General features: G+C 43.7%; 1 protein-coding gene across 1 annotated transcript in view; it reads right to left on the bottom strand.

The window, feature by feature from the left end:
* LOC126443040 (neuralized-like protein 4) overlaps positions 1–17,320 on the bottom strand; it is a 279,279-nt gene that overhangs the window by 247,699 nt on the left and 14,260 nt on the right. Inside the window, 1 exon segment of the mRNA XM_050090885.1 lies at positions 5,434–5,535. Within this exon segment, the coding sequence (XP_049946842.1) occupies positions 5,434–5,535 (102 nt within the window).

Here is a 17,320-nt window from a genome sequence, read left to right as displayed (position 1 = left end):
CATCCACACACGGCACTCGTGTCTAAGAAGTGTGTGCGAGATACTCGCGTCGACCGAGTCGTAATGTCAGTATCGGGGATATCGAGGGCGAGTTACAATTCCCGACTGGCTTATCGCGGCAGAAAACACGACAGCCTTACAAAAGACCCTTCCCGATCGAATCTGAGCACGCGTAAGGTCTGTCGATAAAATGTCGATATATAGGGGCAATATTTTTCCCTTGATGTGTCAATATCGAAATTGCAGTTTGAGGGCAGATATTTTTATTTTATATCTTTCTGCAATATTCAGTATATATTTGAAACTATAGCAGAACATAATTTTACTTTCACTGCGTGAAGGAGTCTTACTACTTTTTGAGGTTTCATCATGGCCAGTCTCTCTCTTTGATTCCGTCAAGCAAGTACAGGTGACACAAAGTAGTAGTCCAATTGCATGGGAGAGGGGAGGGGGGGGGGGAGGGGGAGGTTTATCAGTGCAAACAGAATAACGAGTTTTCCGATGCGAAGGAACGGCACACGAGTTGCGTTAAAAAAAAAAACAATCTCTGCTTGGTGCTACCAACAACAACTGTGACATCTAGCTTTGCTGCGTAAGTTTGTCACTCCATTCGTACAAAAGTTATAAAGATTCTACATTGATTTACGACAGTGTTATAATTCGTGTCCGAGAAAGCGGCCATTTAGATGCCGCAACTCGGGGACAGAGCGGATGACGGCAGGTGTTCCCTTCGGCCGTCCGCTGTGCCCGTATACAAATACAGCCCGAGAGGCACCCAGCTACCGATCGGTCCGCGTGACTCGAACGCCGGCTCACGCGCTGCCTCGGATGACGTCACCGACGAGCTGCAACTAAACCCACATTTTCAGTACAAACAGGAAGTGAACTCTCGACGACTGTACACTGTACCCGGATCGCTTATAACTCACGGAATTAACTGTTTGTGTGCCACCCGCAATGTTAACAAAACCACATGGCAAGTGATGAGATTATTTTCCACTTTTGTGGTGAGCAATTAACTTCGGTTATTAGAAGTCAGGGCGAAAGACCGTTTAGTTGGAACTTACCGTGGAGGTCGCCTTTGAGCTGCTACTACTGTTTTGTATTATTTTTGTTGTCAGGAATATTATTATGTTTCGCACGTGAACTTTTCTGAATATAATTGAATCAGTTACAATTCAAAACTTTTAATAATTTATAATCACAGTTTCTGATCCCGACGAGTAAATAAGAGTGTGGAAACATTTGTTTCAGTGGGTACAAGAATAATGCGGACTTGCAGACTGCAAATTATGGTCAGTATGGTCTCCATCACTTTCTGGCCGACCACAAAAAAAGTTTTCGGACAACATTTCTTATTTTCTCATTAATCTGCCACCCCACAAGGGGTCTGTGGTACACCTGCACATCATCTGATGTCATCTGCTCACCTTCCATTAGGTAATTATCTGCATCTTCAAAACTTCCCTCCATATTAAAAGCGTGTGCTGGATCGGGAATTGAACTTCATACCTCTACCTCACAAGTGTCGTACCGTCTAAACTGACCGAACACGACCTGTGTCGTACAGTTACACTTATCGATCACACGGGGGATTGTGAGGATGGGATCAAAACAATTATTGTACTCACAGAGGCATTCAAACATTTTTCCTGCACTCCATACTTCACAAGAATAACATGTACAATGGAACATACCCTCTGCATAGTGTAGATGTAGATGCAACACTGAAACTGTAGTATATACTGAAGGAAACAGACTTGAAAAAATGTAATCTGGAGTACTAGTTTTATCACAGTGTGTCAGACCCAAAATTGCTTCGGACCTCCGAAGACACCGAGGCGGCAATTACTACCACCGCCGGCTCTGTATTTGGAGGTCCGACACGTCCGGATCCTCGAGACAGTCGGTAGCGCGTACCCGGGAACTGGCTCGGTCACACGGGGATCAATTCCTGAAGAGCTGCTCAAAGTTGGAGTGGATTGCAGCACTAAATGGCGACGACTGACAGAACACAGAGATCTCCGGGGCCTGTCGAGAAACGAGGAGGCGTGGCAGAATCACCAGCCACTGCATGCTGTGGTGTCACAACGCTTAGGCCTGTCCCACCCCTCATTAAATCGACCAAGACTTATACGAAAAATTGTAAGCACAGTTATTATTATTATGTTCTTTAAGTTTGTTTTTTGGGTTTTCAGAAATACTGTGGGAAGAAAGTTAGTTTATGTTGCAGATAACATGGAAGACATCGCCCGATGATCACCACAAAAGTTCGACGTAGCGGCAAGTGGGCGAGGAACAAAACGAATGCTGCAAACTACCGCGAGTCGCGGAAAAGCCCGGGCTGTGAGGGTGTCGAGCTTCCTAAGTCATCGTCGGACGCCATCAAAGGAAGAGATATGCTGGTTTCTCTTTGTAAACAGATCGATCGAGTCTTAAAAACGTTCTTGTAAAACATATAGGTGGATGACACATTAGGTGGGACCCGATGCCTGTAATACTTCCACAGTTATTAAAAAGTTGTTAAACAGCAAAACCAATAGTTCACCATTTATATAGATAAAAAGTAGTAAAGATATAGGGAAGGAAGAGTCACGGCATCAGAACGAAAAGTGATACATCGCTCAGCAACGAAGGAGGACGTAAGCAGCGGGCGTTACGTGGTGAAAACAAATAGACTGATAAAATTGTAAGTCTGTAATTAAGCATAAACCCATGTAACACTGCAACGCCACTCGAGAAGCTGCAGTCGGTACCTGGAACAGCCTCAGGGTCTGCAGCATCTAACCCCTTGTAGTAGGAAATACGGGCTCATCTGTAAACCACACTGCAGCGATTCGAGAATGGTCCATAAAACTGCAGGTAGCGGGACCTGTCAGCTCCCCACACCTATCCGCGAAGGTTTTTCGAGATATTCGACAATTCGAAGCATTTCGTTCGCAGGCCTGCCAGGTGCGGGGGCCAGTACAATAGTCGGCTCAAACATGCACACTGTTATTACAACTTAAAATAGTGTCCCCGTTGTGAGCTCCTGTAAGTGCAAACTGCAACAAGCACGGTTAAAGCTGACACAAGTAGTCTTATCGAGTCAGAACCGTACCGTATTTACTCGAATCTAAGCCACACCTGAAAAATGAGACTCTAAATTCAAGGGGAGAGAAAAATTTTAGGCCGCACCTCCAAATAGAAACCAAGTTGGTCCATTGTAATACGAGACACAATTTAGGTCAAATGAATGACGATACAGCTACAGTAGTTTGGTTCGAGTCGTAAGCTTAGCAGTTAAGCTCTACCAAGTAGCCATTGCCAGGCATCAGGCACTCCGTCCCTATTTATGCTAGTACCCTTCCTATTTCACATGCTACATCTAGTTTGAATTCATTGCTTATTTTGCTTTGATCTGATCAGTGCCGCTCTCTTTGTTATAGGTGTTTACGTCAATCTAAGCTGAAAATGCATTACTGTACTGTGTCATGCATTTGTCGCATTCTAATAATGACTGTTAACGACATGTTGCTGCTCGCAGCATGGCTTGCTTCTGTGCACGCTAACGCCGCTTACAAAAAAAAAAAAAAAAACAGAGAGAGAGAGACAGAGAGAGAGAGAGAGAGAGAGAGAGAGATCTTCTCATTAGCGAAAGAATGGCAAGAGACTGATATTTGTTGTTACTTACACTGCTGCTTTCTTTGATAATGATGAACAAGAACCAAATAATAGACTGCGTGTGATAGAAGACGTTCTGAACCAGAGTTTAGCGAAAATTTTTCTCCGTTTGAAAATCTTTGCAGATGCCTCTTTAGTACATTACATTCTGCACAGAAATTAGAGTCATTTTAGATTTAAAAATCTAGTCAATTGCTGAGCTTCATTTCTGACTATCACTATTAGGCATAAGAATAATATGAATACAAACATGACACGACATGTATAGTCTTCCACGTCTGCTGTTGTCTCACTCTAGTTTCGTAGTTTATTATGCAGACAAGACTTAAATGAGATAGCAGCAAACACGAAAGAATACACGGCAAAATGTTTATATTCGTATTATTCTTATGGTGAAGAGAATACTGCATGTGATTCACAATTCACAAAAGTTCCTATTAGCAACCATCTCTTCTCACAGGTAGGAAAAAATTCAGAATGTAGAGTTGGCCATATTGATAAACATCCCAAACAGCCTTGCCAGTCGAATTTTCGTAGTACATTGAAATGCTGCTACATTCAAAGATGAACAATACAGAATTTGTATTTACTTCGTCGGATAATGTATGAAAATGCAGTGGTCGAAACTCAGGGCGGAGAAGAAAAGCTCGTCCTCCACCTTTTTTTTTTTTTTTTTTTTTATTTATTTACTGACGCAGAGGTTTTTGCATCAGTATTTATCTTTGTGCCTGCAAAGCATGCCTGTGTAGCACTACATATATTTGACGGCAGAAGTTAGTTGTGGTGTCATCTATTCACGTTTTTCAGAACTTCCGCTTACTTAGCACTCGATTCTAAGCCGCAGGCGGTTTTCTGGATTATAAAAACCGCAAAAAAGTGCGGCTTAGATTCGAGTAAATATGGTCACCGGCCACATCATGCCGAGTTTCCACCCTCGTTACGGTCAGCTGAAGTTGTCTCGCCACCGTCTTAATGTCGGAGGAAGAGCAGGACATCAAGTTGTCCACAGACAAATAACTCTTAACTGGATTCACCGCGAAAACTAGTTCTGGCAATATTACCGATCACACTGTAAGATGGAGGCCAGCCTGCATCTGAAATATTCTGTTTAAATGACTGTACCGTCCGCCTGCAGACCTGACAAGAATATTAATAGCTATCGTGCTGGGAAAATCTACACAGTGCAATACAGCTATCTGAGAGGTTAAAATAATGAAAAGGAAACTTATGCAACATATAAATTGAAATAAAATTGTTTAACTATCATATACATATATTAGCAAAATTAATTAAATTGGGGAAATCCAAATAGTTATATCAAAATTGGTTTTAAATACAGTGATACACCACAAAGTTTGTATCATAATATTCCTCAGTACTCTTTCTGACACGTAGGGAAAATCAGTAACGTCTGAAGTGAATGAAGACTAATGGAAAGGAGGTTTTCGTATGCTCCTCACCGTGGGGGCACAATTTTATTTAGCTGACAGAACGTACACTATAAAGCTGGACCAGTACACATCTGCAAATTAAGTGTTTATGGCTTTAAATAAGTAGATAAAAATAATGGAGAGTAGCAGTTGCATATTTCTTTCACAATTTAATGGGAAGTGAGTAAAATAAAGCAGAGCACCGGCGATTCGAATCCCGAACACAGAGCACCTCTGGAATAGTACAACTGCCACGACAAACAGTATTATTACTAAATGGTATCCGAGAATCCCCAAGTTTTAATTTGCCTGACATTACATGACAGTTTATTTAACTCACCCAAGATCCTCCTCGAAGCTCGGACGCAGTAGATGGGAATTCCATTGTCTCGGGGTTCAAGCATGTTACACCAATTTCGATACTTCCGCTCCAGGAGTTTATCTGAAAATGGGCACAGATTAATTTAAAATTGCCAAATCTATAATGCTGAAGACTGTCGAAACTGATCTACACCGTCAGCATCGAAAACCACAAAAGAGTAAACGTAATGAGACCAGAGTAATATCAGACTAGTGCACAAGTTCCTAGCATTTTTCCATAACATTCTCCTCCACTATTTACAACAATCTGCCAAAACTAGGACGACAACAAAATGTGTTCACTTAAAGTGGAGGGATAAGATTTTCTCACGGCACGTATTGTCAAGTTCACACAACCGCGCACCGTGTCTTCGTAATGACGGGACATCCACCTGGCACGTGACGTCGGAGAAGAGGTAGCGTGCAGTCAGTATCGACGTTTTTAAATTCGTGTGATGTCTGAGAAGTGTATCCTGTGTACCAATTTTTATTGTGTTTGAAAGCTGCGTACTGCACTATTTGCAGCTGTTCTCAAAAAGCATTTGCACGAGCTTCCGTAGCAACACTGCTCCCATTTCCATCTGTCAGAAGTCTCTTAACGAGAAAGGTATTAACGACAGTGAGTAGAATGGCACAATTTGAACTGTCTTCGATGTACTGCATCTGTGTTTCGAGAAACGTTCACACGATCTGTCGTCCTGCGAAAAAACAAAGAACATATATTAACGCGCTGTACTGTGTGGACTGCCCCTCTGAACAGTGCTACCACATTTCCAACGTAACAGAGCTCCTCACTCAGAAAACTTAGTAGTTCAACTCACAGTGAATAGATTCAAGTTTCGGTCGGTCGGTCAATTGGGAGGAACGCGGAGGAGGGTGCGGAAGAAAGGGGGCGGGAGGGAGTAGGGGGCGTAGCAGTGGGCCGCCACCAAACAGCACGGTGAGCTGTGTTAGCGTAATGGTTAAGGTGTTGGGCTGCTAAGCGGAAGGTTACAAGTTCAAACCTTGTGCGATGCTTAATATCTGCCAGCACGGTAGCTCAGCTGTAATAAAAAACTGAGTGGAAGGATCAATCACCGAACTTAAAAAAACAACTGCAAGGTCATCAGTCACACGATCTAGGACGGCAGAAATCGAGTCAGGCACAACACGAACAGCATACTCCAGTCGTCAGTTGTGGGGAAGGGGTAACTTGCAAACAAATAGGAAAAAAGGATGTCAGGGCAGCAGGAAGGGGGAAAGAACAGGACGGGGTGTGTGGAAATGGGGAGAGCAGGGGCATCCTAAAAACACTACTCAGAGGCGCGCACCCACATTATCACAGTACAACAGGCCTGTGTCTGGATATGTGTGGATGGATGTGTGTGTGTGTATATGTGTGTGTGTGTTATTGTGTCTATCTACCAGCGCTTTCTCGTTTGGTAAGTCACAGCATGTTGTTTGATGATGCGACTTACCAAACGAAAGCGCTGGCACGTCGATAGACACACAAACAAACACAAACATATACACAAAATTCTAGCTTTCGCAACCAATGGTTGCCTCGTCAGGAAAGAGGGAAGGAGAGGGAAAGACGAAAGGATGTGGGTTTTAAGGGAGAGGGTAAGGAGTCATTCCAATCCCGGGAGCGGAAAGACTTACCTTAGGGGGAAAAAAAGGGACAGGTATACATTTGCGCGCGCGCGCGCGCACACACACACACACACACACACACACACACACACACACACACACACACATATATACAGACACAAGCAGACACATTTAAAGGCCAAATATAATGTCTGCTTGTGTCTGTATATGTGTGGATGGATATGGATATGTGTGTGTGTGTGTGTGTGTGTGTGTGTGTGTGTGTGTGTGTGTGTGTGTGTGTGGGCGCGCGCGCGCGAGCGAGCGAGTGTATACCTGTCCCTTTTTTCCCCCCTAAGGTAAGTCTTTCCGCTCCCGGGATTGGAATGACTCCTTACCCTCTGCCTTAAAACCCACATCCTTTCGTCTTTCCCTGTCCTTCCCTCTTTCCTGATGAGGCAACAGTTTGTTGCGAAAGCTTGAATTTTGTGTGTGAGTTTGTGTGTCTATCGACCTGCCAGCGCTTTCGTTCAGTAAGTCATATAAAGATGAAGTGTCTACTGTCAATTTTGAAGCACAGCATGAAAAACACGTTTTTCAAAATTTTTCATAAAAAAATCTGAATCGTTTATCCTACTTTTTGTACATTATATGAACTTAAGTGGTCTACATACTAGATGCATAAGAAATTTAGATCTGTATGTCACTTATTAATGAGGAGCAGGTCTCTGAAAATAGGAAAACTGGTGCCCGATTCACGCGTGGCTACACGGCTGTTTGTACAGGGAGTCGCTGCTTTGTACGGGCTCAGCATTTATTTTCCTTTCTTACGTTAGCATAAGAGCAGCATTTTTCGTCACCAGTAACGATACGGGATAGGAACTGTCGGTGTCGTTCACGAACCAACTGACGACAAGAAAACAGAGATGCACGTACGGTGACACACTGTGGTTTTGGCTCGGAGCGTGCAGAACCCACACACCCGATTTTTTAACTTTCCCCGTAGCGTGCAAATGTCACACTGTGGTGGAATGATCACAGTTCATCACATTTGACTCTTCTCCAGTGCAATGACACGGTTTAAGGTGTTTAAATGATATTTATCAAACCCTACAGGTCTTTCCAAATAAAGAGTGTCACTAACATAAAAAATTACTACTTTGTCGAGCTGTGCCTGACAGGATTATCTTCAAATGCAGTGCAAATATTTCCGTCCATCTCTGCTGCTGTCACCCCTCCACTGGATTCAAACAAGAGAATACTTGCAAAATGTTCCAATTTCTCCACTCAATACTTCATTTTGTAGTTTTCACATGTCTATGCACTGCCTCCAATGACAAAACGTAAACTGAAACAGCAACAGTGAACTACAAATAAAAATAACAGCCAATAAACAAACCTGGAATACAAATGGGCAAAAATTTATACGGGATGAGAAGTTCCGCCTTATGCAAGACACCTTTTTTGTTTTGTTTCACCCACACACGTTTCAGCACTTTTGTGCTAGCGTCAGTGGGTCCCATTTTTTTTTTTTTACTGTAAAACTGTTGTTACATATAAACATTTGTGTTGTTTACAACATTATGTAGAAGTTGCATTTATAACTTAATTGGCAAAAAGTGGGTGTAAGCATTAGTCAACATACCTTACACAATGTTATTGTCCATTTATTTTTGTAGTTATTCTGTTACACAATATACAACTTGTCATCTGCAAACAGCAAAACGTAATTTATTTTCTGTCTGTTATGCATTTACGAGCGGAAATAAGACTGTATCACTTTTTCTGTCTGTAACTTACAGTTTTGAAGTTGTGGTGCGTTCTCCTGTGTTGTTGGCGAAGTAAACAGGCAGGAGAACGCACCACAACAATACGTAACAACAATTTTACAGTTAAAAATAAAAGCTGAACCCACTGACGATAGCACGAAAGTGCTGAAACGTGGTCGGGTGAAACAAAACGAAAAAGGTGTCTCGCATAAGACGGAACTTCTCATCCCATTTTCTTAGCAAGCACAGACACGACAAGTAGAACTGCACCACAGGATGACTCATATTTATAACTGAAAGGGTTAACGATTTGACTCTTCTTTTTAGAATGCGACTGCAGTAGACAGAGCCCGAGATCTCTGTTAGGTCAGAAAATGACAGTTCGATTACGATTAGGCGAAGCCTACAAATATGAGTTATTAAATCTTAGGTGTAGGGACTGACTGATCTGTAGCGTAGTGTGACGTCTAGGTTAAGTTGGCAGGTGATCGTTTGCTCGTGAATTTGTGGAAAGGTAATCTAATGCTCCAGTTAATACCATTATCGATTAAGGGAGCTCACTAAAATCTGATGGCGACACTAATTAAATCTCCCACAGTGTGTGAGAATACTGAGCTCAGAATCCAAACCTTTAATATAAAACTTTTCAATTGCAATGCAAACATTTGGAGGACACATTTGGGAAGTAAGATTTAACGCAGAGGTGGCCACGGCGTGCCAAATTTCACACTCGCAGTACGTGCGGATCGAGTTTCCCGACCCGTCACTCGGCTCCTCTCGGTCCTTCTCCGAAGTGCCCGGAACTGCACGACATTTCGTTCGGTATAGCGGTGCCGCATTTTTCGGTCGTCACGACTCTCAGTTCTGCAGAATCACAGCATCGGCAATGTTTATACGGTGCTATCTGCCCGTCCCTATTTGCTCCCGGTACTGAAGACGTTCACAGGTAACGTGGCTGTCTGCACAACAAAAGGGGAACTCTGGCGATCTATCGTCGCGATCCTTTAAAATGAATGGCAGTGACAGATGAGAGGGAGGAGAATTCTCCACAAACATACGCAACTGGTACTGCGTATTTGCTACAAAACAACATTATAATACCGTGCAGAAAGAATTTAAAGATTTTATTGACAGTGAAGGAGCAAAAATTTACAATGGGCAGATGAGATTTATTGCTCTCTACATCAAAAAGCAATTTGTACTAAGTTTGGAGGCTCAGAGCAAGTTAAGAAATTGGTTGTACAAACAGTAAAATTTCCGAAGTCGGACACGTTACTCCTCTGTCAACTGCAATAGTTTTCAGTGGAATTGAACAAAGAATACAGAGACTTCGTGTACGAATGAAAAGTACGTCGGTTAAGTCGAGTCGTATGCCCGGAACAATCTTTCAGTTTAATATCACCGCTGTTGTATTTACGAAATGAAACTAGTGCAGAGACAAAAATTAGAACATCTGGCACGGATTGCAGACTTCGTACTTTAAATGGACCTTACTCCACACCGCCCACATTGAGATACTGCACTGTAACATCTTGCTGGTTCAATAGTGACGCATTTAAAAGAAATTGCATTATAGAAGGGACACATTCTGACAGACAGTACAGTTCTCTACGGTCGCTGCCGTTAAAGAAAGCGTGAAGTTTGAAGAATTCACTGTCGCCGTAAAAGAATTACGAGGACTGTTTCCTAAACGTTTTGAACACACTGCAAATCTTACATTTGTTTTCAAACTGTTTTCGGGACTGTCGGACGTGTCAGCTGAGAGTGCCCTTGTGCACGTGCAGATGTAAATGTTAGACCTGCAAGGTAATTCCCATTTGAAAGACAAATACATTTGGCATTAAAACTGTCTAGTACATCTACACTGCTTTCCTCAGATACTTGCCACGTGTCCACGCTATAATATTTCAACTGATACATGTGTGTTAGAGACTTTTTTCAGTTACAAAACTAAACAAGTTACGATTATGTGGCAACTTAAGCGTGAAAATATGTGAAATTATCTGAGTGTGTCCCTATACTGACAGTCTGTATTAGAAAAAAAGTATTACATCTACAGTGTTCCAAAAATAATTACATAATACTGAACCTTTTTTAAGAAGTGTGGAATATAAATCCAAGTCATATGCAATACGACTGCAATCTGATTTAAATGTGGCACATATGCCGTTTCCCAGTCTTCACCCTCCTTACAGTCACACAGCGTAGCGTGGTGGTGTGGGAATTGCGCCAGCCAGATTGAGCGCAACGGCACACTTTGTCAGCCAAATTCTACACCACCCCCAATTTAACGGCAACTATCGTGTTTCTATTCACTGGGCATTTACGTCAGAAAATAAATTATGAGACTGCAGTTCTGAGATGACTTGGTGGTGCAGACAAACTGATTGAAGGATTTTACTCTTCTTTCAATCAAACACAATGGAAGAACAGTTTCTTAATTCTCCGTGTGACTTAAATGAAGCTGAGGAGCGAATCGGTATTCTTCACAGATGCGTGCTGCCTGGATTGTACAGTAGAACTTAGGGCTGCCAAAGACGGTAGTGCGTAAGGACGGCAATGGGAAAACGAAAGTCGAAATACATGCCGGCACGCTTTCGGTAAACTAATTAGCGCTTTTAGGCAGCAGTTCGGTGTTAAAACTATTTTAGTCTGAAGAGTTGTTTAACAAGTAGACACATGCTGAGAACCACTAGCAGAGACGGGGAGGGGGGGGACAGAAATATACTGTCTCGCCAAAAATAGTGAAACGAAGGAGGTGACTCCTGTCTATAAGAAGGGCAAGAGAATGGACCCACACAATTACACACCAATATCACTTACTTCAGTTTACTGCAGAATCCTCAAACATATTCTCAATTCGAATATAATAAACTGTCTCGAAACTTGAGAAGCTTATGTCCACAAATCGGCACAGTTGTAGAAAGCGCCACTCGTGCGAATCTCAGCTCGCCCCCCTGTCACTCGATATTCTGCGAACTACGGGTGACGGGCAACAGGCAGATTCCATATTTCTAAACTTCCGGGAAGCATTTGACACAGTGCACCGCTGAAAGTCGTTACCGAAGGTACAGACGTACACATTACATTGTCAGATACGTGAGTGGCTCGAAGACTTCTTACATCACAGAACCCGGTACGCGGTCTCCGACAGCGATTGTTCGTCAGAGACGAGGAGTGCTCCAGGGAAGTGCAACAAGTCTGCCACTGGTCTCTACAAACGTATAAGATTTGGCGGACAGGGTAGGTAGCAACGTGCACTCGTTTGCGGTGGTGCGCAGCAAGGTGTCGAAGTCGAGTGACTGTAGGAAGATGCGAGATGACTTAGACAAAATTTCCAGTCGGTGTGACAAATTGCAGCTAGCTGTAAATGTGGAAAAAATGTAAGTTAATGCGGACGAGTAGGAAGAACAAACCTGTAATGTTTGGGTACAGTATTGCTAGCATCCCGCTAGACACAGTCCAGTCATTTAAATATCTGGACATAACACTGCAGAGCGATACAAAATGGAACAGCCGTGTGAGAATTGTGGTGGGGGGAGGTGAACGGTGGCATCGGTTTAGTGGGAGAGTTTACGGTAAGAGAGTGTCTCGCGTACAGGAGACCGCACACAGGAAGCGGGTGCGACATATTCTAGAGTAATGCTCGAGCATTCGGTACCCGCACCGGGTCGTACCGGAGGAAGACATTGAAGCAATTCAGAGGTGAGCTGCTAGATTCGTTAACGGTAGGTTCAAAACACGTAAGTTATACAGAGATGCTTCGGGAACTCAAATGGGAACCCCCAGAGGGAAGGTGACGTTCTTTTTGGGGAAACTACTGAGAAAAATTAGAGAACTGGCACTCGAAGTCGACTGCCTAACGATTCTACTGCCGTCGTACATCGCTCGTAAGGACTGCGAAAATAAGGTACGAGATTGGGGGCTCGTACGGAGCCACGTAGACATCCGTTTTTCCCTCGCCCTATTTGCGCGTGGAGCAGGGGAGGGAATTACTAAAGTGCGCGTCATTTACGACGGCGGCCGAGTTTAGCTTCGTTCTGCGCATCTGACGTCACAAAACACAGTCAGCCGATGAACAGAGAACGACGTTGCCAGAGCTCGACTGCAGTGCAGAGCACGGACGAGTGACTTCAGTTTCAGAAACGTTCAGTCATAAATAAAGTAATTGAACAAAAGGAATGTCTTGATAGCCAAATTTCTTTTATAGAAAGTTCGGAAAAAACATTCTTTATACCAATTGCTTCATATTCTATTAATTAATTAAACCAAACAAGCAATAAGCCTCCTAATGCAGGCGATAGCAAGGAAAGGTGTTTGTATCAGCCTCTTCTTATGTTAAGCCTATTACTTCAAAGTCGTTCTTAACCGAATCCAGGTACCTTCTCCTCGGTCTGCCCCGACTCCTCCTACCCTCTACTGCTGAGCCCACGAGTCTCTTGGGTAACCTTGCTCCTCCCATGCGTGTAACATTGGGTAACCTTGCTCCTCCCATGCGTGTAACATGACACCACCATCTAAGCCTGTTCGCCCTGACTGCTACATCTATAGAGTTCGTTCCCAGTTTTTCTTTGATTTCCTCATTGTGGACACCCTCCTGCCATTGTTCCCATCTACTAGTACCTACAGTCATCCTAGCTACTTTCATATCCGTAACCGCAACCTTGTTGATAAGGTAACCCGAATCCACCCAGCTTTCGCTCCCATACAACAAAGTCGGTCGAAAGATTGAACGGTGCACAGATAACTCAGTCTCGGTACTGACTTCCTTCTTGCAGAAGAGAGTAGATCGTAGCTGAGCGCTCACTGCATTAGCTTTGCTACACCTCGCTTCCAGTTCTTTCACTATGTTGTCATCCTGTGAGAATATGCATCCTAAGTACTTGAAACCGTCCACTTGTTCTAACTTTGTTCCTCCTATTTGGCACTCAATCCGTTTATATTTCTTTCCCACTGACATTACTCTCGTTTTGGAGATGCTAATCTTGATACCACAGTCCTTACATTTCTCATCTAGCTCTGAAATATTACTTTGCAAACTTTCAATCGAATCTGCCATCACAACTAAGTCATCCGCATATGCGAGACTGCTTATTTTGTGTTCACATATCTTGATCTCACCCAGCCGGTCTATTGTTTTCAACATATGATCCATAAATAATATGAACAACAGTGGAGACAGGTTGCAGCCTTGTCTTACCCCTGAAACTACTCTGAACCATGAACTCAATTTACCGTCAACTAACTGCTGCCTGACTATCCATGTAAAGACCTTTAATTGCTTGCAAAAGTTTGCCTCCTATTCCATAATCTCGTAGAACAGACAATAACTTCCTCCTAGGAACCCGGTCATATGCCTTTTCTAGATCTATAAAGCATAGATACAATTCCCTGTTCCACTCATAACATTTCTCCATTACTTGCCGTAAGCTAAAGATCTGGTCCTGACAACCTCTAAGAGGCCTAAACCCACACTGATTTTCATCTAATTGGTCCTCAACTAATACTCGCACTTTCCTTTCAACAATACCCGAGAAGATTTTACCCACAACGCTGATTAAAGAGATACCTCTGTAGTTGTTACAATCTTTTCTGTTTCCATGTACAAAGATTGGTGTGATTACTGCTTTTGTCCAGTCTGATGGAACCTGTCCCGACTCCCGGGCCATTTCAATTATCCTGTGTAGCCGCTGCAATTTGTTTCTTTCTTCAACATAACTTTCTCTGTCTACCTGAGTTCTAGTATGTAGCCATTTTTGATACGCCTTCTTTTTCCTTTTACAGGCTGCCTTGACTGTGTCATTCCACCAAGCTGTTTGCTTCATCCTACTTTTACACACTACTGTTCCAAGACATTCTTTAGCCACTTCTAGTACTGTGTCCCTGTACCTTGTCCATTCCTTTTCCAATGATTGTAATTGACTACATTCAACTAACTGGTACCTTTCTGAGATCGCTGTTATGTACTTGTGCCTGATTTCCTTATCCTGAAGTTTCTCCACTCTTATCCTCCTACATATGGACCTGACCTCCTGCACTTTAGGCCTCACAATCCCAATTTCACTGCAGATTAAATAATAATAAGTGTCATCAAAGAATCCCCTGAATACACGTGTGTCCCTCACAGCCTTCCTGAATTCCTGATCTGTTATTATATAGTCAATGACAGATCTGGTTCCCCTGCCTTCCCAAGTATACCGGCGAATGTTCTTGTGTTTAAAAAAGGAGTTTGTGATTACTAAGCCCATACTGGCACAGAAATCCAAGAGTTGTTTCCCGTTCCTGTTGGCCTCCATATCCTCTCCAAATTTACCCATTACCTTTTCATACCCTTCTGTTCGGTTTCCAATCCTGGCATTAAAATCACCCATGAGCAGAACACTGTCCTTGTCCTTTACTCTAACAACTACATCACTGAGTGCCTCACAAAAACTATCCATCTTATCTTGATCTGTCCCTTCACAATGCGAATATACTGACACAATCCTAATTTTCTTGGTAGACACTGTCAAATCTATCCACATCAGTCGTTCGTTTACATACCTTACTGCAACTACGCTGGGTTCCATTTCTTTCCTGATGTAAAGCTCTACACCCCATTGTGCTATTCCTGCTTTGACTCCTGACAGGTAGACCTTGTATTCTCCCACTTCCTCTTCTTTCTCACCCCTTACCCGAATGTCACTAACAGCTAAAACGTCCAGCCCCATCTTACTTGCAGCCTCTGCCAGCTCTACCTTCTTCCCAGAGTAGCCCCCATTGATATTAATAGCTCCCAATCTCATTACCATTTGTTTGCAAGTCGTATCTTAGGAGTCCCTGGTTTGTCAGTTAGAGGTGGGACTCCGTCACCTCCAAAGGTCCGAGGCATTTTGCTCCGATTGTTGCCAGCATCATATTTAAAGTACCAAGGAAGCAGGTTGCCAGCCTTACTTGCCCCGAGTCCCATTGAGTTTTACCCCTAACGGTTGAGGGACTAACCGGTGGATTTGGTAGTCTTTGCCGTACGAGCACAAAGGTGACCACGACTCAGAATATGTCCGAGATGCCCAGCCTTATTCCAAAGTAACTGGTATCCCGACTGTCGGGACCACTTACTTGGCCACTCATACGTTGCCCGTGGTTCATGAACTAGGACATGTCTACAGGAACCCACACCATGAACCACACCGACAGTGTTTGTTGGTATTTTGCATCCTAGTTTAAACTCCCCCAGGAAGTACATTGAATAATGAGCTGTGTTAGCACAATGGTTAAAGTGTTTGGCTGCTAAGTGAAAGGTCCCGAGTTCAAACCTTGTTTTGGGCTTAATATTTTCTTTATTTAAAAACAATATTGAAGTGTCTTACTTCATGAATTTTATTCGTTTGATTGTAATTTTTTGAAATTTCTAGTGGCAACTGAAATCGACCATACAGAAAGTAGACGCTATGGACTTTAACCTCTGCAAACTCTTCAAAATTTCGTGCAGTGGTTTACTACATTTAATGCTGCACAATAACTGCGTTGAACATCGAAACAAAATTAAGTCATTTATGGGGCGAAGGTATCAGTCAAGAAGATGTGTAAAAATCAAATATTTGGGCCAAATAGTTTTTGTGAAATCGAATGATAAGTGTGTCAAAACAGTGGGAACACCATGTGTCTGCACAGGCGAGCAGTGCAGTGATGACAAAATCGCGCACAGTGCGGAATGCGGGGAGCACGTGTCTGCAGCAGCGAAAGGGTTAATGCGGCCGCGGTGGCTTTACTTCATGAACTGCGCGCTCCCCCCTAAACGTAAGTTTGCTTGGCGCATGCAACTGGTAATGCAGCAATCTCCGCATCTGGGCGGGCACGCACGAACTGCCAAGATAAAAGAATTGAACTATAGTAGTGGTAAAGGGTACCCTCCCAAAACACCGTATAGTGGCTTGCAGATTATCTGTGTAGACAGAGAAAAGAAATGAAATTTCTCGGGTCGAGAGTTTGGCTCGGATACAGGCACCAATTCAACTGGAAAAGGCACCACAAATTCTCTTTTCCGGAGACGACATCCGAGCCGATCCACACGCGTTCTACAGGTGGCACATCTGGGGAGCTGTCCGGCCGTCAGAGTACCCCGGCATAACTCTGACAGTCCACAGGTAAGTGGGGAACGTGTGGACCGGTATAGTCCCGCCGGAAAAATGTCGAGAACGTATACTGTCGCACGACAGGTAACGTGTGAGGGTGCGGGATATACGTCACGTACTGTGTCGCCTCAGAGTTCCCTCGTTCGCTGCCAGTTCTGACCTCGAGTCACACCCGGCAGCAGACCACGCCGTGGCACCGAGAGTAACGCCGCGCCGCCTCTCCCCCGGTCGCCGACATACTCGTCGGACGCGGGCCTCCGGGACAGTGGAGAACCGCTATTCGGTGCCGAACAAAACTGTGCACAGTCGGCCACCCGTACTCCCCACTCGTGGCAATACTCGAAACACGGCCGAGGTGTTAGCGGCAGCCTACTAATCGGACGGTAACTCCCCGGTCCGGATGCCACTCGCG

This window comes from Schistocerca serialis, unplaced genomic scaffold (genome assembly GCF_023864345.2).
Source record: "Schistocerca serialis cubense isolate TAMUIC-IGC-003099 unplaced genomic scaffold, iqSchSeri2.2 HiC_scaffold_1420, whole genome shotgun sequence".
In the NCBI taxonomy this organism is placed as follows: domain Eukaryota; kingdom Metazoa; phylum Arthropoda; class Insecta; order Orthoptera; family Acrididae; genus Schistocerca; species Schistocerca serialis.
The sequence above is the reverse complement of the archived record's forward strand: the minus strand, read 5'-3'. Positions and strand labels throughout refer to the sequence as shown.